Source organism: Hippoglossus stenolepis, chromosome 6 (genome assembly GCF_022539355.2).
Source record: "Hippoglossus stenolepis isolate QCI-W04-F060 chromosome 6, HSTE1.2, whole genome shotgun sequence".
Classification (NCBI taxonomy): Eukaryota; Metazoa; Chordata; class Actinopteri; order Pleuronectiformes; family Pleuronectidae; genus Hippoglossus; species Hippoglossus stenolepis.
In genome coordinates this window covers 6,663,344-6,690,814 of record NC_061488.1, presented here as the reverse complement: position 1 = coordinate 6,690,814, position 27,471 = coordinate 6,663,344, and the positions used below count along the sequence as shown (strand labels likewise).

Below are 27,471 nucleotides of genomic sequence, written 5' to 3'. Positions count from 1 at the left end.
GTAGGGGCTGTTTGAGCCTGTCAACGTCTCATTCCAGCAGCAGCAGCAGGCTGCAGATCGGCCGGAGGCGGCAACACTTGTGTCATTTGCTCTGGCTGAATTTTACATGTAAATGTGTCCATGCAAAAGAAAGACAAAGGCAGCACAGTAAGAGCAAGATTATCTTATGAGTGACTCACTGCAAATATCCAACCAACTAAAAACTTGTAGTTGTTGTGGTTCACGCAGACCTGTGTGACCCCATAGCTCATTTTGAACTTTCTCAATCAAGGCTAAAAACTCACTGAGCTGCTTTTTCAAATTGCAATTGTACAATATTCAGGAAAGGACTTGAAAGAGGATTTATGTGGGTGGATACTCCGGTTGCAGCTCTTTGGAATATTTCAACATAACCGCATAAACATTACTGTTTGGTTCAAGCAAATATTTACTCACTCTCGCTCTCTCGTTCCCTCTCTCTGTCTCTCGTGCTCACTCTGTGGACCAGTTATTCTACTTTTCCAATCGTTTTACACCTTTGAAAACAGCCATTTCCCCCCTTGAGAAGGTTTATTGATATTTCACAGATGTTATTGTCCCTGCTCTTGATCCCATGTATCCTCAGCCAGAGAAAGTTAAAGCCCACAAAATACTCACTAACCTCACGATCCTGACACTTTCTGACAAAAGCCATTTGTCACTGTCCATATAATCATCTCTGTCCCACACAGGGAATCTACAAAATATGTTTGAGACCTCTTCTACACCATGAAAGTTCACTTTCATCTTCCTCTGCTTCAAGGGAATTAAAAAACTATAACATGCAAATGCTGAGGTAATCCTCAGTATTTGAGTATAAAAACCTGCCTGATAAAGTTTGATTAAACATTTTCTGAGTGTCCTGAGTTTCCAAGTTGCTTCAAGTCTAAATGTAGATGTTAAATACATTTTGCATGAATTACTCCCAATCTGACGGTGAACTTGGACTCGAATTCCAGGAGATCAGATTAGATAAAATAAAAGTTCACTGATGTATAGCTTCAGTATTTTTTATTTAAGTCCCCCAGAAAATGGAGAAATCACCTTAAAAACAGCCTCTCTTGAAAAAGGACACCGAACACTTTAGGTGCCCTCACAGCTTCTCCTCCAGGCTGTTCAGGCCCAGTCTGTCAAGACTCACCAAGTTTGTTTACTTAAGGTGAATATTGCCCCAAGTCATTATTAAGTAGGCACTCACAGCAAACTCCCTCATTGAGACACACCCTTTCTTTCAGAATTGATATGTCACGAAGGCTCTGTGTCCAAAGTAAGTGCTACTGCTGCAAGTCAAACAAGGTGTCCCAGAGGTTGCAGAGGACTGAAGAGATCCAGCTCCGAGGTGCTGCTGGGAGACCAAACGTACGGTGCATCCTCACCGGAGGACGAGAGTCCCAGTCTCCTGAGGACCTGGAGATTAGTCCACACTTCAGCTAGGACACAAGGAGCAGAGCTGAGAAGAAGCATCAGCTACTGAAGCAACTCTATTCAAACACTAACAAGGTAAGACTGCATTTCATGATGAGGCCAGTAACGCTCCAAAGATCTACTTTTACCAATATGATGTAAACCACCTGCTAACACTTCTGTTACCAGTAGAAGAAGATGGGTGCAGTTTCTTTAACGGAGCTGAAGTAGAAATATTATGAAGACCTGTAAATGGTCCTTGTCATTGAGTTTTATGATAATTGTTTTGTACAAGTTTGTGACTCTCATCGCCCCCCGTGGACCAGTTATTCAACTTTTCCACCTTTGAAAACAGCTCTAACGATATTATTCCCTCGGTTTATTGATGTTTCACAAATGTTTTGCTCCATATTCTTGCTCTCGTGTATCTAAGCAGCGTTTCTTGTGTCTTATGAGTTGTAGCTGAAATCGAGCCTATAAAAATTCACACAGTGGGATGTTCATCATAAATCATGACAAGTTCTGATACAAGTCAGTTGATAAAAAATCTCACTGTCCATATTTCATAGATGAAGTCTCCTAAACACCCCGAGGGGACTGATTAGTAAAGTAGTTTGAGACTATTTACATAACAGGGAAATTCACTTTTACCTTTCTCAACTATGCGCTGATCCTCTGATGATGCAACAACGTGTTTATTTTAAGAGAGAACAATCATATCGCCATGACGCATCAGGAGCTGATCATTTCATTGTGTCATTGTTTGTTAACAGTTTGAATAAATGGTTCCCGGAAAAAACTAATTAGCATCGCGTATAAATACTGTGATATATGACATTTCGATAAAAGAAGTATCATATACGACCTTTTTAGTGACAATATTTTGTTAGGGACACATGTGCTTTTCCTGCTGTGAAAAAAACAGATTTAAAAAATATATCAAAACAAGTTCAGTTCAGCATATTATTAACAAACGAGAAAGAACAATCAAATGCAGGATGGCACTTTTTAATAAGAGACTTGATAAAAAGCGTAAGCAGCAGTTTGATGTTGTAGTTTGACTTTAAATATGTTGTACTTTGGACTATTTATGCAAAATATTCAGGTGCATAAAATTAAAATTTAAGTTAAGTGAAAGATCCTAAAAATCTTAAATTTGTACACTTTAAATTGCATCTACTTATACTCAACAACCTTTCTCCCATTATTACTGTTACTGTATTGTACTGAATTTATTATAATACAGCAAACAACACCTATCTGTGATCAAACAATGATTTTGTTATGAGTTTGCTTTCTTTGTAAAGATTTGTTAACAACTAAAATGATCAAATATTATTTAAAGTCATGTATTTTAACTATAACTGACTATAGATGAACATGGGTGATTATTTCGGATGTTTAAGGTCTCGACCTCACTATGTAAAGAACCTTGAGATAATGTGTTTAATGATTTGGTGCTACACAAATAAAATTGTATTGAAGTGAATTATTTGGTCCAAGGAACAGTGGAGCAAGTGGAACGCAAAGGAGCAGTGAACAAACCTTTCATATCGACTAAATGCCTCTGATATCAGTCTGACTGCAATCTAACAAGGTGTTAAACACTGCAGCAGAAGTCTACAAATAATAGGCTTGATTTCATGAGCATGCTGCTTTCATTTGAGCAGCGCACACACACACACACACACACACACACACACACACACACACACACACACAGAACAAGCATTTGTTCTCGGAAGAAACTGTAACCTGGACGAGCAAGTTTCTTTAAAAACTAAACATTTAAACAGCTAATGCCTGTGGACGAGAAAAAAATAGTTAGAGACTTGGAGGTGTGTTGTGTCGTTACATCACGGCAGCGTACTCTCGTCACACAATTACAACAGTGTCTTCTTTTAGAATAAAATACTGTAAAATATTAATGCTGTTGTCATTAGATTCTATAAAAAGAACATCTGTGATGATGCTTTTTTATTATTGCTAATCTACATTAGACATAAAACTCTATAAGATCACGGTTCTACAAATGATGAGTGTTTGAGGTAAATTGAAATAAAGGGGGAGACAAGCAACAGCTATGACGTCATTATTGTCATCTTCTTTTCTATTGCATCTCTTTTAGGTCTGTAGAAAAAATAATAAATATTTTATCTTTTGTTCTAAAAAAAAGTGTGATACAGAGCAACGTTTCACTCTTTAAGTCAGAATCTAAATAATTTAAAAAACTTGCAAAGTAATGGAAATTAGCCCCCGACACACATTTAAATATTTCTCTTCCATCACTGGAAACTGAAACGTGCTGTATTTAGTTTTAGTGCAGGTGCATAAAACTTAAATGAAATATACCAGCATGTCGTACCACTCCCTGACTGGTGATCTGTTCTCTTACTCACTCTACAACGCACACGTTCCAGCTGCTTATCATAGAATACGTGTCCCACCCTTTAAGCCGTATCACACTCTCCTTTGTCATTAACTTGAGATCCATCATGATGACCTGATGATGTTTTCTTTGAAAGCCACAGGGTGTTATAACGTCACAGATTTCTAGTTCCCAAACAAGACTTTGATCTTCTTCTTTGTCTGTATTTATGATCTGAAAGGTGGAGCAGATTGGATTCTGATATCAATGAGTCACGATAATGGACGGAAGGCTCAGAATTCCGTCCCCCGCTGAACCCGTTTGACCTGAAGGTTTTAACGTATAGATTCATGAGAAAACTAGTTGTTTCAAATTGGATAAAAACAGACCAGTGGTGTATTAAAACACTTGGAGGGACAAACAATGGCCTCAATGGATTTAACTGTCACAAAGATTCCAGTTGGCTGAGCTGGGATAAGTGATCCCTTGTTTCAAAGTAAGTTCCAGCTAAGTAAATATTACAGAACAAATGTCAGGTTTACTTTGGGATTACTCCAGTTTGTATATATGTCGGCATCAGTGCCACTGTGTCTCACAAGTGAATGTCACTGTTCACAACTCTTCTGAAAACCGCTGCTTTCTTGTTTCAGCGTTAAAGGAGCCTGAGCATGGGGAGTCCAGGTCGTGAGCACCCGGGCTGCACCATAGGCTCGCCTCTCTACATCAGTCACCCCCACACCAACCCCAGGGTGGCCTGGCTGGACGAGGACATCAAACCGAACCGCAGTTTGCTGGGGCTCCCTGAGCTCAGCTGGCCGGGGGTCTACCTCCCCTGCTACGACCGATTAGTCATAGAGGAGAACCCCTGGGTGCTGGGGATGACAGAGGCCCCCGCTCCCGCCGCTCCCTCCTGCAGGACTCTGGAGCCGAGCCCACCTGCCCCCGGCCAAGCCCACGCTTCCTCCCCTGAAGCGGAAGGTCAGGTGGAGGAGCGCTGCCTGGAGCAAGTCCAGACCATGGTGGTGGGAGAGGTGCTGAAGGATGTGGACACGGCCTGCAAGCTGCTCAACATCGCACCAGGTAAAACACAACGCTGCAGGTAGAACAGAAGACTGCAGGTAGAACAGAACAGGGTAGAACAGAACAGCAGGTAGAACAGAACAGAACACTGCAGGTAGAACAGAACGCTGCAGGTAGAACAGAAGACTGCAGGTAGAACAGAACGCAGCAGGTAGAACAGAATGCAGCAGGTAGAACAGAACACAACAGGTAGAACACAACGCAGCAGGTAGAACAGAACACACTAGGTAGAACAGAACCCTGCAGGTAGAACACAACGCAGCAGGTAGAACAGAACACACTAGGTAGAACAGAACCCTGCAGGTAAAACAGAACCCTGCAGGTAAAACAGAACCCTGCAGGTAGAACAGACCACAACAGGTAGAACACAACGCTGCAGGTAGAACAGAACACAACAGGTAGAACACAACGCAGCAGGTAGAACAGAACCCTGCAGGTAGAACAGAACCCTGCAGGTAGAACAGAACACTGCAGCTTGTTGGCAGAAGTTTTAGTCAAATTAAATTCTACTTTTCAAAGCCTCTATTTGTTTATTTGCTCTGACTTTGACACTGAACTGACACCTGGTTAGCTGCTGAGGCCCGGCCCGCATTGTGCAAACAAGATCATCTTCACTTCAAACAGAGGAGTCATCAAGAGCCTAAGATCACACACTGTTCGCCCGAATATTTGCTTTTGCTCCGGCAGTTTTTCTTTACTTAAAGCACAATACATGTAGCATAGGCTGACGTATTCATAATGCAGCCATATTTGAGTTAGTTGGCTGTTAAATTCCCACATACTTCCAACGCTGACTTGTTTTCAGCATCAGGAATCAAAGCTGAACATGTCGTCTCTCTGTGTTTTCCTCGACAGACCCTTTGGACTGGAGCTGCATGCACGTCCAGAAGTGGCTGCTCTGGACCGAGCACCTGTACAGGCTGCCGCAGGTCAGCACCATGTTTCAGGAGCTGACTGGGAGGGATCTGTGCTCCATGGCCGAAGCAGACTTCAGACAACGCTCTCTGCAGTTTGGAGACGTGCTGTACGCTCATCTGGACATCTGGAGATCTGGTGAGAGCAACAGGGACGCCGGGAAATGGAAATGCAGGAACTCTACTGTAATGATGTCAAACTGTTTGCTAATTTGCTGCTGAATTTGTTTTTATTTTGTTTCTTTAGCGGCTGCAATGAAGGAGCGCTGCCCACCAGAAGAGAGCAAATCTGGTGAGTTTTCGGTGCAGGTTCAACAAGCTGCAGTGATAAAAACATGGTTCAGTCAATAATGTGTCATTTGGTTTCTGGATGTCAGCAGCAGATGAGGATTCCTGGTCAGAGGTGATGTGCACCTACCCCAGTCAGCCCATCCACTTGTGGCAGTTCCTTCAAGAGCTGCTCCTCAAACCACATAACTACAGCCACTGCATCCGCTGGATCCACAAAGAGAAAGGTAACAGATCCAGAGCCGTGCACAGAGTCAGTGGCAGTTTTACTTGAAATTAATATCAGGTGTTCATGATAGTGTAATACTGTGGACTTTACACCATGTTTTTAGCCTAAATGTCCGCTGTTCTCAAAACATCAAGGATCAAAACATGGTGTTCGATAATATGATTTAGTGACAGGATTAGGAGTTGGAGTTTTCCCTAAAAAAGATCATTTTAAGGGTTCAGTGTGTAGAGTTTAGTGACATCTAGTGGTGAGGTTGCATGTTGCAGCTGAACACCCCTCACCTCACCCTCCCCTTCCAAACATGAAGGAGAACCTGTGGCAGCCTTCAGTTGTCATAAAAACCCAAAAGGTGTTGAGTTTGTCCAAGTGTGGGCTACTGTAAACAACATGGCGACCTCCGTAGAGAGGACCCGCTCCTGATGTAAATGTAAAGTATATAAATATAAAGGGCTCTGTCATTCACTCCATAGTCCAAACTAAATGAATTTTCTTTCCTCTGTCCACAGGAATATTTAAAATCGAGGACTCGGCTCACGTGGCCAAGCTTTGGGGCATCAGGAAGAACCGCCCAGCAATGAACTATGACAAACTGAGTCGCTCCATACGCCAGTACTACAAGAAGGGAATCATCCGGAAGCCCGATGTCTCCCGCAGACTGGTCTATCAGTTCGTCAACCCAGTATGATGGACGGGGATCAGCCGCTCAGACTGAGCTCATGGCCAACCAAAGATATGCTGGACATACAGTCGAATGACATGAACTCTGGCGCTCTGTTTGTATGTGACGTTTCGTGTCACTTGTAAAGACTGCCTACAGAAACACGCACTCCTGCCTATGATAGTTTTGCTCGACTTTATAATTCTCTTTGTTGTCTTCAGCCCTCGTGTTTAAAACGACTCTTCGGTTTGATGTCTGGTTTCTCAAAAGGACATTTTTCTCCAGACCGTGGAAAAGAGCTTTTTCTCTATCCTGCAGAGAGTTAGATGAAAAGATACCACACGCGTTTGTGCTCTAAGTACTGGAGGGAGCAGCCACTCACCTTAACTCAACGTCGAGTCTGGAAACTAATACAGCTAAGATCTATCCTAAGGTAACTAGAATGGCCCTCGCTGGAGCACAGACCTCCGCCAAGGCCCAACAGTCCCCTCTTCATACCACATTAAAATGAACCAAAGACAGATTTTGATTTGGATCTGCAACCAACTGCACAAATATTAGTCCCCAAATCATGTCTGATTTTCGTTCTCATCAAGATCTATGAATTATTCTCTGAGAAATGACAGTAAATGTTTCAAAATGCCAGAAAAAAAAATCCTTGATCTGCTCTGATCCAGAGCTGCACCAAAATAGTTTTTCCACATTTCCTTCGCTCGTGCTAAGCTAAGCTAACTGGCTGCTGGCTCCAGATATATATCTATTTATTCATACTGACATGAAATAGTTTTTTTCGCATGTAACTTTTTATGGAAAAAAGTGTAATTCCCAAAATGTCAAACTTTTCCTTTAAAATGTTTTGTAAAATTACATCTCCAATCACTCCAATAATTATTGCAGAGCAATGAAGTACGTGGATATTTTTATCAAACCCTGCAGTGATAAATATTCCTTTGCGTTTCCTCCTTAGATTTGATGTTTCCGATCTACAATAAAGAATTACATTATTACCCGGTGTTGTCCTTTTAGAAGAAGAAACGATAAATAGCCTGATGAAACACTGAAGATCACACGTGCAGTCCATTCAAAAAACACACGGACACTCACGTTTTCAACAAACTTGTTTCCCTTTCAAACCAATATCGCAATATTGACACCACCACAACAAATTTGATTTGGGTTTTTCATCACTATCATCAATATTATCTGTGATCATAATCATTTTTTATGCATATTTAAATGAACTTCTTGTTACATCAAGATGAACAGGCACTACACCAGTTAGGAGATAAAAGTACATCACTAACTATGAACATACATCTTCTAGACCGCTAATATAGGGGTTTCCACAACGTGAGCTGCTGTCCCCTGTGTGCATAAGGAAGAGATCATCAACATAAAAAAGCATTTACATGTACACCTTTTTACTGCCTCAACATGGTTAGGTCTCATTTTCAACTCAACACAGTTGTACAGTTACAATAGAATATAATCTTTAAATTACATCATCATATACAAATCTGACAGCGTGGGATAACGTCACGCTTTTTATGATACACTGACAATTCCATTGCAATGAAATTCATACGATATGGTTCCTATTACTTTATATGTTTTCCGTTGCTGTTATTTAAATGAAACACATTTACATGTATAACACTACATTTTGTCTTAATAGTCAATCACTTGCATTTTTTTTTCTTTAAACATTTTTTTTCTGTTACATTTACACAACTCATACACACTGGATGATGAAGATGTCTTGCCCCAAAATATTTACCTGGTCAGGTGGATTATGTGTTTGAACTTGCATGTATTGTGTATATCGCGTGTTTAATGAATGTGTATTTGTGTGTGTGTGTGTGTGTGTGTGTGTGTGTGTGTGTGTGCATATCGAGGACGTGGGACAGTCGGATGGTAGAAGTCCTTTTTGCTATGCTGGACAGCTGTTACTCTAAGACACAACTTGTGAGCTGGTGATGTGTTTCTCCTCGTGTGTGTGACCCAAACCTGTCAAATCAGAGCGAAACACATCTGCTGACTGCCGTTGGTTTTTTCGCTGAAATTGAAAAACTCCAGGACAACTAAGTTAAAAAAGCGCCTCTCTTGTCTAATCGGAGATTTGGGTGCAACTTGTAGCAAGACGACGAACTAATCAGCATCTGATGAAAAACCAATTCCTGTGATAAATGTTATTATCTATGGAGCAAGTTGAAGATTTTTAAGAATGTAATGCGCCGTGTGAGCATCGTCTTACGTGCACTGCAGAACTGGTGACGAGCGGTTTCGCTGTGTCGCTGTGTTTTGCAGACATATGGAGTTTGGGGTGGACTGGGAGGCAGCTACAAGTTGATCCTCACTGAAGCTGTCTGTCTACGTGATATGTGAAGTTATTGCATGGAGAGAAAACAGATAGTTGATGGTACTGGGTCATTCTTTGGCTCAGCAGGGAAACGGGCCACATTACTAGTGCTTTTTGCTAGTTGGGGCTTTAACTGACAGTGGAGAACCATGTTTAGACAACATGACCTCTTCCAAGCCCAAACACTAGTACATTCATGTCCTGTTGAAGAGGCTTCAATCTTCAGACAACAGTCTGTAGCACAGTAACACATTGACACGCCTCCATCGCCCCCTCGCTCTGGAAGAAAAGTGCCTGGCACAGGCATTGGTCAAAACCCTCCTCTCATACAACGGTGGCCCCCTTAAAGAAGATGATGTGATCCGGCTTGGCTCAGAGGGAAAGTATCGCTCCTCTCTCCTGTCAGCAGTAAAGATGATTAAAGTGACTCCTGATTTACTGAACCAAAAATGAGAGCTGCTGCAGAAACTGTATCATTTCCATGGAGTGCATGAAGATGATATTGTCGAATGACTTGTGATGCTAAGAAAAAAACAAAACCAATGTCAAAAACAAAACATAAAATCAGTTCATCAACACGCTTCCTCACATGAAAACGGAAGCATGTGCATGTCCAGAAGCATGTGATGCTTAAAAAGTGACTCTCTGCATTTGTAGTTGAAGTGTTGCATCAGGTTGTAGCCCACACAAGGCTGCAGGATTCAGGGAATGCAAGTTGTTGCATAGCACATGCTGCTATGCAAGCTTAGAAACAGTTAAAAACACATAGCACTGCACACACCGGAAAAGAGGTTGGACCAAATCACAAAGAAAAACAAAAACAGAAAAGAAAAAAGGAAAAACAGAGGATACTGTCTGTGGTACTTTTTAACACTACACAGCATTCCTGATGTAAGAATGACGACTGACCACACAGCATTAAAAATGCTACACAAAAATGGCATCACACTGTATATACACAATGCAGGTGAGAGAAGCTCGTCTTTGTTCGAATGGGTATAACTGATTATATTATCTTCCCATTCCCACGAGAGAACAGACCGCAGTGTACTGCAAGTTTAAATAAGCTGCATCATATGTTACTTACAGCTTTACAGAGAAGCAATGTGTTCCTGCACTGTCTTGATGTCATAGCTGAGTGTGTATATACTGGAATAACGGCTGCTCCTGTTTTTTAAATGTGTAAGTCCACCCACCTCAAACGCTGGATAAAATATATAATACTGATATATTGTCTTTTTACGTTACTAAGTTTTTATTTAGGCAAGACTGCTTGGCGCATCTGTTGGGCAAGGGATGTGTTGCTCTTAAGTCTCTGGCTATGTGCGGTGCAATTGGACGGGACAGTTCAAGCTGCCTCCAATGGCTTGTCCTTGTCCAGTCGCGGGACTAGATTGGCTCGACGTAATTGGCCGGGTACAGTCCCTCTCGGCCGCTGTCCAAACGACCTCTACACCAGCCCTGCTCGTCCTCGTCCTCGGTCTTGGTCAGTTCGTCACCTGCGGAGGAGACGCCACTCTTCAATTAACATGGGTCAAATATTCAGTGTGACCATATTCAAAAATATATTTTTAAAAAACACTCAACATTATTGTTCTCTACATTTTTATATAGTACAGTACAGAACCAGTAAAATGTGACATTAAAACAAACATATATTTTGATTATTTGGAATTATTCATGTTTGATCTACTCAGTTAAAGAAGAAGATTGACATGACTTTTGTAATTTTACATTAAATATGAGAATTATTCCAGCAGCTGGTTTATCGTAGCATAAAGAAAAAAGAAAAAACTCCACACCAGCACGTACAGAGTAAAACGGACTAATTAACACGTTCCCAGAAATAGTCTGGCACCTAAACTCCTGGGACAACACGGCTTGTTGTGTGTCTTACTTTCGGATGAATTTGTGCTAAGCTAACAAACCACCTGCTCGCTCTAGATACACATTTAACTAAGTATAAAAAAAAGTTGTATTGATTTTTCTCATCTGACTCACACACAAGCTCCGGGGTGACAAAACACAATTGTGTAGATTATTCCACTGATCTACAGGTCACAGTAAAAGTGTCAGGTGACAGGAATATGCCAAGAAAATGCAAATTAGATTAAGAAGATAGCTCCAATTTAACAATCTCAAATGTTTTCTAAGTAAAGAAATGCATTCAACACTACACTCTATTCAGCCTCAGGGATTCACACAGCACATTTTGGTGAGTAACACAAAATTGTAAACATATCTTTTGTTTGTTTGCAAGAAAACTCGAGAGGGCACCTTTTCATTTGTTTTTCAAAAAAGAAGTAAAAGAAAAAAGTCTTTAAATATTCCCTCCAGTCTTTGCCATTCATCCCTGACACCTTATTTTCTAACTGTGAGGTTACAAAACAGCTTGAGGAAAACAGGATGCACAGCTGTGGCTTCTTCAGTCGCTGTTTTTCAGTGTAATGCTTGTTTTTAATCCGTTAGTCACGTCTCTGAAGCACTTTTTTCAGACCGTTTCGTGTTAATTGGTGGCAAGTGCCTGTAATTTGTTTTCCATGTGGCCATTATTAACTAATCACTGCTATCGTCTGAAGAGGAAGGCAGCTTCAGAACAGGAACCAGGACGGGGTTGCAGTTATTTCAGCTTTTCATCTCATCGTTGACCCTGTGCCACGTGCTCGTTGACCCTGTGCCACGTGCTCGCTGACCCTGTGCCACGTGCTCGCTGACCCTGTGCCACGTGCTCGCTGACCCTGTGCCACGTGCTCGCTGACCCTGTGCCACGTGCTCGTTGACCCTGTGCCACGTGCTCGCTGACCCTGTGCCACGTGCTCGCTGACCCTGTGCCACGTGCTCGCTGATAACTACCTGCTTTGAAGGTGAGCTCGTCCTGCTCCTGGCCATCGTAGTCATAGAGGGCGCGTACACGGACGCCTTTGCCGGCGCTGGAGTCTTCTTCGAACGAATTCCCATTCCCACCGTTCCCACCGGTCACACTGGTCACACTGGTCCCACCGTTCCCACCGTTCCCACCGTTTTCGTTGCCGGAGTAGCCAGCGGGCTGCTCGTCGTCAGACCATTCAGTCGAGTAAGCTTGATTCTTTTCATAGCTGCTCACACTGGATGGGGGGAGAAAACGCAGGGTGAGATTTAACATCAGACGATCCCATAAGATTAAGGATTAAGGTGATATTCTCTCTCGCTCATATATGTTTTTCCAACTGTTCTCAATCTCATGAGAAGTTCAAAACCAAGAATTAACAGATATTACTGTTTAGTATAGTTTTTATAGCTTAGTATTCCATAAAGCTTACAGGCCACAGATCTTCATTGTTGTCCAAAACAATTAAATAAATAATAATGAGACGCAGGACGACATGTTCCTTTATCGCTCTGATTCAAAATATCATTCCATGATTAAATTGAATGGTGTTAAAACGCGATGGATGGGATTGTGGAGCGTAGATTCCTTGAACTAACCTGCTACGATCACCAGGTGGAGCCACATGGTCAGTGCTGGGAGTGGGTGGGGCTCCGTCTGGTTTCTTCTTCTTTGGAGGAGCACTGGCCTGGTCTGGGTTGTATTCCTGGTGAGAGAGAGAGAGAGAGAGAGAGAGAGAGAGGGAACGAACGACAGCAGAATAAGGACTAGTCTCAAATACATAAAGAAAGAGATTTTTTTTATGTTCTGGTCAGAGGGTTTGGTTTTGTACCTCGAACACAGGCCAGTTCATATGCATCCCAGGGCCGTGGTTGTTGCTGAACCACTTCAGGTCCTCTTGTGTGTTTGCACCCAGGATGGTGCGCTCCAGTTCTCTGTATATTGTGCCATAGCTGAGGAGAGAGAAGTGGAACAAATGGTGTCAACGAAAGTGCCAGAAGGGGCCTGGAGGGGCGATGGTGCCAGTTTGGCAACAGACCCGACAGTGTAGTTCAAACTCTGGGTTGAAACAGATCCAACACTGGGGTTTGACCAAAATGAAGTGTCTCCCTGAGTTTTCTGCTGGAGCCGAGGCCCTGGAGTCACTGTATAGTTGTGACATCACAGAGTTATATAAGTCCTGACTGCTCAGTTTAACACAGTTTCTGAATCTGTGCTTTTCTCTCTGTGCTTTATAATAGAAAACAAGGACATCTCACTTTCTACAATACAGCAGCTTTAAGCAAATACAAGATACTACACCTCGAAACCTCAGTAAAGTAGATACAGTATATATATATATATATATATATATATAGAAATATGTAAGTATATTAAAACTAAAGGGAAATCTTTCACTGTGGTTATGATCAGATAGATCAGATTGGCTTTCAACAAACAGACATTATATCATTAATCTAAGCACATCAGTTTCTTCTGAGTGCTAATCTAAGCCTTTTAATTTTCAGTATGCATCCACATATGAATATGAATAGAAAATCTAATGTTGTGTTGTAAATGAAATCTGGAAATTATATATTTTTTAAGGATAACAGCTTCCCTGTTGTCTACTTTTAAGAAGGATACATGTACTTTATCAAATGTTATCGAGGAGGAAAGAGAATAAATCAAATAAAAACTGTAAAATTATAATGCTGAATAAAGATGAATGATGAGTCAGGATGAGCGTTGCCGTGTCTCTACTCTCTGAGCAGCTCGACTGCACAACAAAAGACGGCAGGTTTGGTTAAATAGTCTGATAATCACTTTGTCACGGGGGGCCATCTTTGTTGTAGCACGCAGGTTAAAACCCGCCTGGAATATGACAAGCATTCACTCTGAGTAAGAATCAGTTTGGCAGAAACGTCAGTGACCGAATCATCAATTAATTAAGCGCTGCGAGTCTAAAAATCTCATTAGAAACGTGTGGCTGGTTATGAAATGTGTTGAAATTAATCAATTTGAAGAGAAATGTGCTGAACGTGACACAACAAATCAAACTCATCTATTAGAGATGTGATTATTTTTGATTCAAAATTAAGAAACGTGATCCGTGTTGCATGTAAACATGGGACATAGAAATACACTGTACATATTAAATGAATGCAATGGTCTGAAATTAAATAGAAATGTAGGGGAGCGATAGAGATGGTGGTAAAAAACAAACAAATTGTGTCTCTTTCTTATATAAAATAACATGATGAAAAATCTGAGAGGTCTGTTTTTTCCATGTACACAGCATCATATGTCGGAGTAAACACAGTCCAGTGAGTCTTTATTAATAAAACTCACAAACCTTTGGTTCTCGGTGAGGTTAAGGTGGCGTTTGATGTCCAGCAGCGCCTCCTTCAGGAAGGTCAGCCTCTTGACTTCATGCTGCTGGCACTGGTCAAACACCTGCTCCATGCACTCCATGTACTGAGGGGTGCACTTGTTCAGCTCCTCCAGAGACTTCTCATACTTTTCTTTAGCCTTTGATAGGAAAAGGAAAACGCAGAACACACGATTTTACAATAATTCCTGTTCCAATAACAAGCTTATTCTTATTTTGAACTTGAAATACTGAAAGTGAACTGAACTCAAACATATTCTGTGAATCTTGTTTTAGCGTGGTCTTGCATTGCAGCTTATTTCAGAGGGTTTTAAAGTAAGTTGCTGTGGTTTGTTCCTATAAGCAAATATATAATTTCAAAATAAAATAAAAACTTCTTGCCTTCACACTGCAAACATCAATCCGATAGAAAAGTTTGATCAATCAGCTTAATCAATATCCATTAAAAACCCTGCCAGGTCATCAATATGCAACCAGTAAAAAAAGACAATATGATACTTGATCTGTATTCATAGAAACTTGACATCTACTGAAGAATGAACCATGTACTTGAGTATTTGTGTGTATTGATATACTCCGTGAGCAGAGAACATAATCCTCCGTGAGCCAAATGTGTTCTTAACTTGTTTTGCCTTAAAAAGGGATTTGAATTAAAAGACCGAAAAGCTGTTTACTTGCTTCTCTGCTCGGTTTCTCACCTTCAGCATATCCTGTTTGCATTTGTCTACTTTCTCGTGGAGCTTCTTCTGCTGGTCCGGCGTGACAGACGCCTCCATCTTGCCGTTGGCCTCTCGGGTAGCGGCCAGCTTCTCCTCCTTGCAGGCCAGGTGGTATCCTTTCTTAGCCGTCTCCAACTGTACGTCCAAACACACACGTTGTCATTGCAAATTGTCACATCTCCTCATCTCAGAGCAGCAGCGACCTTGTCCAGACAGGATACTCCATTTTATTGTGATCTCTTAACTGTATACAGCTACATAAATACTATTATGCTCTTTTATCTGGGACCAGAGACATATTTGCTTTTAAGACTTAAAGACCAAAGCAAGTACAGACATATAGGACTCGTAGCACAGGAAGGGAAGTCATGTTTATCGTGTTAGAGTCATAAAAACACAATTGTATCTGTATCTACTGAGGTCTAACCCTATTCTGTGCTCGCTAATATCTCATGGAGCCACCAGGAAGTAGTTCCACTCAAATAAAGTGGAAATTCAATCTTGAACATTGAACTAAACCGATGGATTTAGGCAGCAAAGTAGTAGAAGAAATGGTTTGACATTCTGGGGGAATTCTAGGGTTTGAGTTAATCGATCCACTGTATTGATACGACCAACACGACCAGTGCATTTGGTTTTAATTTGTTATTTGATGCTAAATTACATGTCACGATTGGCAGCTGAGACTGAATAGGTATCGGCAGAACCTCAATACTGCAGCTAAACTCCACCTTCTCTACTGCGAAGACTCTGGCCCCAAATGACATCAAACGCACAAGATGGCCGAACCCGTATCTGGGGTTTTTGGCTTCTTTTTTGTACATGTGTGTCTTTATTTACTCAAATACTGACAGTGTGAGGAGAGATGACCGTGTTTATGTGACAACAAAACAACATTTGTGATATTGTTACTTATATCCCTTCAAACCCTTTTTTACCAGGCACAACGATGGTAACTGATGGTAACTGATGATGAATATTTGTTCCATCCTCCTCACCTCCTTGATCTTTTTGGCCCACGGTTTCTGAGCCTTCTTGAATCCCTCCTCCGCCTCCTTGGCCTCTTTGAACCCTCCGATTATTTGCTTGTGGTACGCCTCCTTCTGCCAGTTCTTCACTCTCTCCACGTCGTCGTTCACCAGGTTGTTCTTCACGTCTTGGTGCATCTCACTCACCTTCTCTGCCTCGGTCATCACACCCAGCCAGGCTCTCTCCACCGAGCCGTACTGGGGGCCTGGGGATCGGCGGAGGAAAGAACAAGATTATGCAAATATTCAAAGAGCGCAAATATCAGACGGAGCTTTGGTAAATTGACAGACATGATTCAGGTACTTTCAGTTGCCGAGCTATTTATTTGATTGACCCTCCGCCACACGCTGACCTTTCTCAATGAGCTGTCTCCATCTCTTGGACCAGGCCGTTAGCTGATCACCATAGGCCTTCTCTATCTTGGCACGTTCCTGCAGGCAGCCCATGAGGTCATTGCAGAGCCGATGGCCGTCGTCAAATCTCTTGACAGCACGTTTGTAGTTCCCCACCTGAGACAGACAGACAGATGCAGGCAAACATGTCAGTACAAATATATAAATACACACAAAACTGACCAAAGGCACATTTTTCACAAGAGGAAGATAACCCAGGATACACTCTGTGCTTTTTACTGACAAAATACAAGAGTGTATAAGGATTCGGTAGAATATTAAAACCAGTTACCGATGCTCATAATGACAGTTTTAGAAAGAAGAGCTCCAGGAGGCTGTTTGTAGGATCTACTGCAGCACTGCAACATTAAACTGCATATACTTCTAGTTGTGTTCTCTTAACCTTCAACCGAGTATATTCAATATTGCAATAATAAGACTGATCGTCAGCTTGAAAGCAAAGCATCTGATTTAAATGTGACTTCAAATTCCAGCAGGAACTTTATTCTATTATTGTATTAATTGAATTTATGCTTGAAAAATAAATTATTCAATATTTAATATTGCAATAAATATTATGCTACTCTATCACATCTATTCAAACACATTTAGAATCCAAGCAGGAATCAGCTCTATCTATTTTTATCTTCTGACCAAAGGTAAAAAAAGCTACGTACATTTTCTGTATTCAAAGTGAACCCATCAAAGAAAATAACTGTAGTTTTGTCTGCAGTAATATTCTGGTTCAAATGCAATAATTGCAGTTGATGCAATAAAGACTATTCACATTCCACTTTAAATAATAATGTCAGCTGTATCTATACGTCTGTTATTTTCCCTTCATATTTACATGTATTTATAATTGTACTGTGTGTGCACTACATCTATATTTTCTATTCTATCATTTCTTATCCATTTTTCCATTTTGGATCTTGCCACCTTAAGCGAGGCTGCCTTAACAAAAACAATACCAGGCCGTGTGGCTCCACCTCCTCAGTGCCTGCAGGGGGCGTGAGCTCATGGTGCATGATGAAGGGAGGGTAGTAAGGGGGGGAGGGGGCTCGTGCCTGTGCATGTGTAGTTATGCAATGACATGGGCCTGCGTTTGCGCATGTATGCCAGTGTGTGTGTATATGTTGGCATGTGTGTGTGTGTGCACAAACTGTGACTGCTCTAATCCTCTTGAGTGGTGTAACACAGGCAGAGAGAAACACACAGGAACCACAGACATTGTGGAGCACACGCCATGAATAAAAAAAACGTCTTATTCATCTTCACGCAGACATGAAGTCATGAGGAGCATGTCTGATGCAGAGCTGCACCGTGATTGGTCCTGACGTGAGGATGCATGTGTGTGTGTGTGTCCTGGTGGAGCTGCAGGGAGACAGCATGTGAGACAGGTGTGTGGGGGTGTGAGCTTTGGCCTGTGTGACCAAGTCACACCAGCAACAACAACACACAGGTGGACTGGTCCTGCACGTGAAAACACACACGATCCCCTTGTTTTCCAACAGCCTGGTGATTATCTCATGGCTGTAACAAGGTCGATTGTGCGTCTCGGCCCGGCTGAGTCAAATGTTGATGTTTCTGATGACAACATCTGAGAATAAAGCATTTTTCCCGGCGTTTCTAAAAAACCATGATCTGACCCGAGCTGTGTTGCTGGTGAAGAGATGCTATAGGCAGGTGCATGTAGTGAAAGGACGTCTCAGAGCAGCCGATGACTGAAGCTCTTTGTCTGTGTCTCTGTGTACGAGCCATGATACAAAGAAGACTCTGTACCGAGGGAATTCATTAACGCTAATTTGGCGGGTTTGAAAAGCAAGCAAGCGCACACGTACACGAGTACACGCACACACACACACACACACACACACACACACACACACACACACACATATGCCGCCTTTTCATTACAAGTGAAGATGCTATCACTTATATGACGTTAATATCTTTTGTGATATGGTCTATCATCGTACAGTCTGCGACAAATATGATTTACATCATTACAAACAGGAGAACGAACATTCTCTCACTTAACCTGCCACATTTGATGAAACAAAGTAAAAGTACTTATTGTAAAACTATCAACAAATAAGGAATTATAATTATTATCTGAAATTATATTCACATTATTTATCCATTTATTCATCCTAGTTAGAATGATGGAAGAAAGATGGATAAAAGGTAAGAGATTCTTAAAAAGAAAAATGAAACTAAATCCAGAAGAAAGTCTAATTTAAAAGGGGAGCATAGCTGTTGCTGTAGCAGTAGAATATTTCTTCATTGTAATAAGAGGAAATAACAGCACTGAGGAGGTTTCTCCAACATAAACAAGCTCCGCTGTCTCTCTGACTGGTTTTGGCGGCCGTGGTGAACTGCAGATGGTTCACACTCACCTGCCAAGTACATTTGCTCTTATTCCAAACTGTTTCAAAACCATCTGGTGCATCAGATTCCATGTTTTTTTTGCCACAGTGACCAAAATCACAGACAACGCAGCTTCACATCGACATGACAACATGTTTGTTAGCTGCACGTCGGCATAAGGAGGTGGAGAAATCACTAATCAGGCTACTTTTGAAAAGCTTCTTATTTAAAGCAGTGGTTTGACACTTCTTTGTATTCCTGTAAAGATTCAGAGAAGTTTAATACCACTTTATATGTGAAGCTACAACCAACAGCTGGTTATCTTAACTTCGGCTGCTGGGGGTCTCTCAGTCAAAACAACAACAAAAGACCTAGATTGATGACGTCGTGAAGCAGAGTGGGATCATGGGAGTTGTTGTCTTCACCACCGTTGCTGATGAAGATCTACCTGACGTGACTCAAATCGTGGCACAAATCATGTTCACGCATGAGGTCGTGTGTTAAAGTTTTATTCATGTTACGCATCAAGCTGCGATGAATAGTCATCGTCCGTCACAAGTGACCGATACAAACAGTGAGATGGAGAAACAACCAACTGGCAAACTGGCTAACAGTGTGTTTTTCCTTCGTCAAGCGTAGTTTGCACCAGATGTTACGGCAGAGACGGACAAAGGTGAAGTGGATATGACGTAATTAAAAGGCGACAAAATGAAATGTCCTGTTATCTTGAATAAAATTGTGAATTTCTCTGGGTTTGAACATTGTTGGGAGTATTTTGGAAAATGTAAACAATATAAATAACATAGGTCTCGATGTTTTAAGACATTTTAATGAAGAATTGTTACATATTATATCTTTAACATAAAGAATGAAAGCAGGGAAATGTCGTTACCTTAATATCAATGAACAGACATAAGAGCAGGATTTTTTTGCCTAAGTGTTTGCAGGACACCTCACTGCGACTTAACGAATTTCCTCCTAAAAGCTTAAGGACTAGTAATCTCATTTTCATGGTTTCATTGGGGACTCAGCCAAATCAATACAAGACGGGGGGGGGGGTTGTTGTGTTGCAGGTTGCCACCAGACATCAGAACAGACGCCACGTGTCCTCCTTACCTCCCAGAAGCTGTCCATGGTGTCGTCAACACCTGCACATTCATCGTAGGAGCCAGACATTTTGTTGGATGTGGCAAAGCACTCTAATGACTAAACCTGTCCTCTGCAGCAGAGCTGGGTTCCTCATGCACTGAAAGAGACGGAGAGAAAAACACGGTGAGACAGTAACTTCACACAAAGCACGGAGAAGTGAGTCTGAACACACATCGGAAGGAAAACATCTCTGTGTTACACGACACAGCAGCAGTGGGGCGATTTTCCCCGGGCGACTGCAGGGGAATCTTTCAGAGTGAGGGTTTCTGTTTGAGGCGTTTATAATAATGGAATAAAAATAGGTCTCCTCCACCACGCATGCATATAGCTCCCTGCCCTGAGGAACGAGAGGGAGCATCTTCTATGTGTGGTGTCCTAGAAACGACACCAGAGAGAGCGGAGCCTCTCACAGCGCTGACCCGGAATCCTTCCACTGTGCAAACCTGCGTCATTTTGAGACCTAACATCTGAGAGAGAAAGCTCAACAACAACACACACACACACACACACACACACACACACACACACACACACACACACACACACACACACACACACACACACACACACACACACACACACACACACACACACATGCTACACACGCATCTTCATGAACTCCAGCAGCCCAGAAACACACTTTACGTGTAAACAGAAAGGAAACAGAGATCTACGCGGCTATTTTTACACCCGCACGTGTCCTTTAATGATGCGGGTTTAATCAGCTACTCCTCTGTAAAGCTGCAGAATACAGTTCCTGCAGGATTTCCTCGAGCATTAAGGGTGATTTATATTTATTTGTGTGACGTCTGGTCGATATCTTACCACCGAGGTTAAAAGAGAAGAGACTGCTCGACGCTCTATTGGTATCGAACCCTTTTGAAGCCAAATCCATTTTGCTCACATGACTAATGCTCTTCCCGTGACAGAGATCTCTCCATTTGCACTGCAACATCCAAATATGACAATGCATTAAAGTGTAGGTACCTAATAATGAGAATAACGAGGCTTTGACGATGACATTTGTGCTCTCATGTGGTTTCTTAGCTGTTATAATTGATTAAGGTTGATCTTGCTCATTATCTAATTCTGCACATTGTCTCACAGTCGTTCTTCATCTGCTCATTTCAATGAAATGTTGGTTTCGCACGCCACACAGAGGTCAAGGCAGAAGAACGATGATTCATGGCCATTTTAGATTAAATTCTGAGTCAGCACTCTTCTGTCTGCAGCAGCGCCACGAATGTTTGGTTTCAAATATTAACGGTGTCCTCGATGATTCCTCCGTCAACCTCCCTCTGCAGTCAAGTGCAAATTAACTCCTGCAACATCCTTCATCCCCGGGAATGAGTCACGAGCGACGACTCCCCGCGTTAGGCTCAATTTGAACGCGCCAGGCCTCACTCTCCTTGTACACAACACAACAGCGTAATTGTCCTTGTGAGATAAATAAAGAGAAACTAGAACGTCAACCTGCGAGTGGAAAGTAGTTCTAGTAGCAGCTCCCTAAAAACGCACTCTAATGAGGTCTGAGGAACAGATAATACAAAATGTACCCAACATGACTGGTTCTGGTTTCATCTGAAATCTAGTCCAGCTCAGTCAGTGTTTTCTTAGCTGTTGTGTATTTTAACCATTACTGTCAGCAACCGTCACACTGGTAGTCTGTGGAGATCATACTAGTTTCACTCTGCGCTGGATGTAAGACCGAAGCAGGAGTTCATGACTTAACAATTTCACAGTCAGTGTCTGAATGGGAGACAATTTGGGTCTTTCAGCTGCACTGAGATCAGCAGCTCAGTGTTATTCTGGTGAATCATCTGAAAACAGGGCTCTGACACTGACACCTGCTTCGACTCTTCGTAGGAAAAACAACATTTCACTGGCCACAGGGAGAGACTGGGTTCTATTACTACTCCAAATATTGACAGTATCCTAATTCAGACCTGTAGATCATAACCAGTCGTGTACTGGGACACCAATATAAAGTGAATGTGATGAAAAGCACTATATCCAACATTTTCTGTCCCTGCATCACTTCATTATCATCTCTGAAACCTTGTTGGATAGTTTCTAGTCGATCTTTTTCATGTATTTGAACTCGTGTCAGTTTCACTGGACCTTCAACGAAATGTGTGACTCCAGATGAGTTGGGACACACCCTCACTAATCCCCTTCTTCAAAAGAGGGACATGACCCCCTTTCTGTAAATCCAACACCGAGGAGACGTGGCAGCCACCACAACAGCCGGCTGTACAGATTAAAGAGCTGGATATGTAATCCATACCTGGCTCCACTGAATACGACTCATGACAATAACGAAACTCCAGTTACATCACTGATCTACAATACAAGGACAAGAACCTCTCTTCCTGAAGACAGTATAAGTTTATATTAAGAATAGTGAGACATTTTGGGAACTACACTTTCCTGCTGGGTGTTAGATGAGTAGAGTAATACCACTCTCATGTCTATAGATCAAATATGAGGCTACAACTGCAGCCAGTTAATTTACGATGGAGATGAGAAGCATCTATTCCGTCCAAAATAAATAAAATTTGCTTCATCAAACGTTCACATATTAACATGTTAAATGTTTGTTTTATCAAAACCAACAGAGGACAAGACCTGGTTTTCTGGTCTTTTTAATCTAACTGGTCAAACTATCCCTTTAAAAATGAAGCTAGTGACGAAGTGTCCAGTGGGACGAACCATTGAGGTTGATATTCTTCAAGCAGTTGGACATGATGTTTATTGTCTCTGGTACAGGACACATGAGTAACTATAGGGCCACTCAGAGCACAGAGCTTTGCCACTTTATCACCACTTTCCATAAATATACAAATATATTGAGATCAGATACATCCAGATCATTATCCAGATCTGCAGTAAATCTCACCTGTTAGATATTAGTCCTCTACACATGCCTGATTATTTTACATAAAGCATTTTGACTTTAGAAATTCACAAATGTTGAAAAACGCCGGATCTCAAGGTCTAACCATCTAAAGGTCTGTAACGATCTAAAGGTTCGTCCCTGAACGACGCCGCATCCGTCCACCATGTTTTAACCCATGCATTACTTTTTGTGTAAACCTGCTAACTTACACAAACGCAGATGAAAACACAACCTCCTTGGCGGAGTTAACAAAGTAGTTAATACTTGTTCTACTCTTCCTTTAATTAATAACTTTTCAGTATATTTAAACTAATTCCAACATGAGACTTGCCAGTTTGTAACTATGGTTGATGATGAAAATGCTCCCATCTGGGGGATTATTGTGAGGCCCCCTCTCAGCAGAACTGTGATGCACCACAGACCTTAGACATTAATGAAGAATAAAAACACACTTAGAGCTTTGACAACACATGAAGACTCATCTATCTGATACGTGTCATGCAGCTGTAAGGTTAAACCGCACTAAAGTAATAATCTTAATCTCGGCAACAAATAAAGACCCATTGATCAAGCTACCAACCCATTATCCTGGTCATCCAATAAGCTGCGGCATCCGTGACTACAACACCTTGTGACATCAAAGCCTGTTAAGCTGCGGCACCGCGCCAGAATCCCATCTCACAACAAAACCAGTGTTTCCAGCAGCCAGTTTAAACAAAACTCCCACCTAAACCAACACCTGATGACATATGGAGCGCATCTGGAACAAAGCAAAACAATTCCAACAGCCAGGTCCACATATTTCATGAAAAACTCATGTATCATGGATAATTACATGTGCATGTTCATGTTATGACAAAAGCTGAGAGCTGAAGAAGCTTTCAATTTCTAAAAAGAATAAAAAATACCACAAAATAAATAGATTCTGACGTCTGGATTTGTTTCTTCTTTCCTCAGACAGTGTGGACACGTCATCTGCCCTAGTTGACTCTAGGTGATACAGCGGAAGGAGGACTCATCACAGAAATGTCCCAGTTTGGCTGCACGGTGGGAGAGTGGAGTGTGTCCCATTAGAATGATAAGCGTTGGGGGGGTGGGAGTGGTAAGTGTCCTGAAAAGGGGCTTATGCTGCAGTCATTGAGGTCAATCCACCTCACTTTGCATTCCCCTGGTGTAAGAACTGGCGAAGAAGACACAGTGAAGACAGAGTAGAGCGATTCTAACATTAGCCTGCTCAGGCTATATGGGATCGAACAATGAAAATGATCTGTATATAAATGCAAAGAAACAATGCAAGAAATATTGCACACAGGTAAATAATCGTTACTCGAAGAAGCATGAATCCACTTTCAGTTCAAAACCACCGACAACCCACCCACTGACTGAAACACCTGCTGCTGTCAAATCATTTGCTTTTGTAGTAGAAAGTCTTACGGGAATCTGTTGTGACAGCAGAGGCAGAGGCGGTTCTCTGTTCTCTGAAGTTTACAAAGTACAATTCAAACTTTTGCACAACTGTCAATAACTAGACATTCTTCAGGAGGATCACTTACCACTGTTGGCTCCATAATTGCAAAAAAGAAAATTGTAATCGTAAAACAACTCCGAGAAATGTCAGACTCCTCCTGGACGCACGGTTTTATAGTCCCAATATTTATATATATCTCCTCTATGGACCGTTCTTGGAAAGGTTATGGCTGTGCTGCAAATGTTAGTTTTGCAGCTTTGACCTCTGTGGCCAGAGCGAACCTAGAGAGGACGATAAGTCTGACCACACCAGCATGTCTCAGAGGCTGAGGGATAATCCTGCAGTGTGCCACTTGAATAGCTTTAGAGGGGGAGGGAAGAGGAGAAGTGGATCGGATGAAGAGAGACGGAGAGATAAAAAGTGGGACGAGGAATATGATATTGACATCAAACTGTTAATTAGCTATTTACTGACAGGGTAGCATCACCGTGAGAAACTGATAAAGGAGCTTAAGGTTGTGTTTCCTAATCTTTATTTTATTTTTACACACATTATGAATTCATGGTTTGGCTGCAGGAGTTCACAGCAACATGACCCAACCCAATTCTGCAGGGACTTGATGAAGATGAATGTTTTTAGGACAGTTAAAGAGAACTCCTGACACAAACTTCCTTTACACAGTCAGCTGGTTTTAAAGCACTGAATGGGAACCACAACAAACACGTAAGCTCGTTAGAGTAAGAAGATTTTAGAGAGATGAACTAACTTTACTCCAGCAGATTATTAAACTCACTGTCTCCTGACAGCAGCAGTGTGAAGACCAAGCTGCTGACCAGACGCTCTCGAGAAACGTACAGTGATTGAAAAACAATACATCTAATGTGCCTCGTCAAACCCAATCAGATGTTTTGTTACAGTTGGTTTACGATGGCTTCTTGTTGGGATTCTGTCAGATGAGAACAGCGTGTCCTCCCCTTTCACTGACTGACTAAACGAAGACGAGCGAGGAGAGAGACGGAGGGAGGCTTTTCATTGACATATGGCGAGGAGAGAGAGACAACGAGGCAATGGGGGAAGGGAGGATGAGACGGAGGTAAGGGACGGAGGTGAAGGGCTAAGAAGTTCTGGAAGAAGATGCAGAATGTGCAAGATGCTGCGGTCAGACATCCGGAAAGATCCTGAGTGGAACAGAGAAAGAGCCGAGGGGCCGGGACGGCAGCTGAACACATCAGGACAGAGATGTGATTCATCTCACGGCGCAGCACAATATAAGCGGGCTGGTTGGATGTTGCCAGGAGACAGAGCTGCCTTGTGCAGACTTCACATACACACACACACACACACACACACACACACACACACACACACACACACACACACACACACACACACACACACACACACACACACGCACACACACACACGCCGTTACAGCCCAGGCCGTCATTAAGATGGCCATGTGACCATCGCTTTGGTGCAAGAAGGCTGCTTGAGTGACGCAGTGTCAGCTGTCACTCACACTCGTGGGACGTCCTCAAGTGAGCACCGACACTCACAAGAGAGAGAAACTGGTGGAGAGTCAATGAGTACTGACGCAAAAAGAAAGATGGAGATCGGGGAAGAAGAACGATGCAGCAATCCGAGTTAGATAAAGGAGAAACAGTGGAATATGATCCCTGTGAGGGTGGAGGGTGGTGGTGGTGTTTATCAGCTGAACGTGTTATGCTGTGAACGCTCCTCAGTGCTTGCTGGGGCAAAGAGGAGGAGAGTCAAATCTGAACTGACGTGTTGATTCAGACGGGGAATCTGCAACAGAATTTAGAAAAACAACCCCTCATACCCTCTCACATCTTCATCAGCTCAGTGTTGGCCTTACAGCCACCGGGGCAAAGTCCCTGAAACGTCAGTATACGAAGACATAATTGCCTTTATTTGTTTAGAAACATCCTGGCAGAGAAGCAGACAACCAATATAATCCGATGTACCCGAGAGAAATGTGCTACCCAGGTTTCTTAAAACAGGAAATGCTTTTTCTGTGAATCATCCTGCAGCTAAGCTGGTAGCTGAGAGGCTCTACACAGGCACTGTGGTGCTTTGATGCTGATGTTAGCATGCTAACATGCTCACAACGACAACATGCCGATATTTAGCACATCTCATGTTTAGCATGCTAACATATGCTGTTAGTGTTAGTTGTGTTTTGTCTTTTGTCACAATTTGACAATAAAGTGAAATCAAATCAAATATTTTGCACCAGATGAAAGAACTGAGGCTGTTAGAGATGTGTTTAGCTGCTGTTTGGTCAAACGCCCAAAGTTTACAATGTTAGAGGATTCAACTTCAAGGGGGCAGTAATGTCTAAATTAAATTTCATAGCAAGATCAGGATTCGTCCTCTGGGGGCAAACAAATGATGAAAGCGGACAAACTTTCATGTCCACTCGCAGTCAACCCAAGTGCAAGTTTATTTTAATTTGAACCAAAATGGAGGACCTACATCAGCGCCATATTGCTAGTGTGGGAACAGAGTCTGTATGTCTGAATGCCCACCATCACATGTCGTACACAACCTGACGAGTGTGAGACTGTAGCTTCTCCATAAGCTGAGATCAGTTCTGTATAACCTGTAGCACTAGAACGTCACTTTCTATCCGTCTCCAGCATCAAACGCACGAGACATTCTGTGAATAACTCAACTCATCACAACAGAGCAGCTACTGTTCCAACACACATTTCATTTTCACTTTTTGAAATGGGTTTATTGCAACAGCCAGATGCAGCAGCCAGTCCATCGCAGACGAGCTGTGTGTGTGTGTGTGTGTGTGTGTGTGTGTGTGTGTGTGTGTGTGTGTGTGTGTGTGTGTGTGTGTGTGTGTGTGTGTGTGTGTGTG

The 27,471-nt window shown here is 42.2% G+C and overlaps 2 protein-coding genes across 3 annotated transcripts in view; one reads left to right on the top strand and one right to left on the bottom strand.

The window, feature by feature from the left end:
* The first annotated feature begins 1,310 nt into the window (after positions 1–1,310).
* Positions 1,311–7,935, top strand: LOC118110605 (SAM pointed domain-containing Ets transcription factor). Its single transcript, XM_035158534.2, has 6 exons — positions 1,311–1,518; positions 4,441–4,870; positions 5,726–5,923; positions 6,032–6,076; positions 6,162–6,299; positions 6,808–7,935. Exons 2-6 carry the CDS (start codon positions 4,459–4,461, stop codon positions 6,984–6,986), a joined length of 972 nt encoding a protein of 323 aa, XP_035014425.1. The 5' UTR covers positions 1,311–1,518; positions 4,441–4,458; the 3' UTR covers positions 6,987–7,935.
* Positions 7,936–8,064: 129 nt separating this feature from the next.
* LOC118110604 (protein kinase C and casein kinase substrate in neurons protein 1) overlaps positions 8,065–27,471 on the bottom strand; it is a 31,874-nt gene continuing 12,467 nt past the window's right edge. Inside the window, exons 1-10 of one of the 2 annotated variants that reach the window (XM_035158533.2) lie at positions 24,667–24,905; positions 20,182–20,311; positions 16,656–16,812; positions 16,273–16,508; positions 15,254–15,409; positions 14,520–14,695; positions 13,017–13,137; positions 12,784–12,890; positions 12,172–12,422; positions 8,065–10,817 (exon numbers count right to left, since the gene is read on the bottom strand). In XM_035158533.2, the coding sequence (XP_035014424.1) occupies positions 10,708–10,817; positions 12,172–12,422; positions 12,784–12,890; positions 13,017–13,137; positions 14,520–14,695; positions 15,254–15,409; positions 16,273–16,508; positions 16,656–16,812; positions 20,182–20,241 (1,374 nt within the window). In that variant the 5' untranslated portion in view covers positions 20,242–20,311; positions 24,667–24,905 and the 3' untranslated portion in view covers positions 8,065–10,707. Of the gene's footprint in view, positions 10,818–12,171; positions 12,423–12,783; positions 12,891–13,016; positions 13,138–14,519; positions 14,696–15,253; positions 15,410–16,272; positions 16,509–16,655; positions 16,813–20,181; positions 20,312–24,666; positions 24,906–27,471 lie in introns of those variants that run through there. The other variant, XM_035158531.2, reaches the window with a different exon arrangement.

Excerpts from the sequence above, each read along its gene's own strand:
- LOC118110605 (XM_035158534.2), top strand. The coding sequence starts at position 4,459 with ATGGGGAGTCCAGGTCGTGAGCACCCGGGCTGCACCATAGGCTCGCCT. Across the intron at positions 6,077-6,161 it reads ACCAGAAGAGAGCAAATCTG|CAGCAGATGAGGATTCCTGG; the intron begins GTGAGTTTTCGG and ends TCTGGATGTCAG. Across the intron at positions 6,300-6,807 it reads CTGGATCCACAAAGAGAAAG|GAATATTTAAAATCGAGGAC; the intron begins GTAACAGATCCA and ends CTCTGTCCACAG.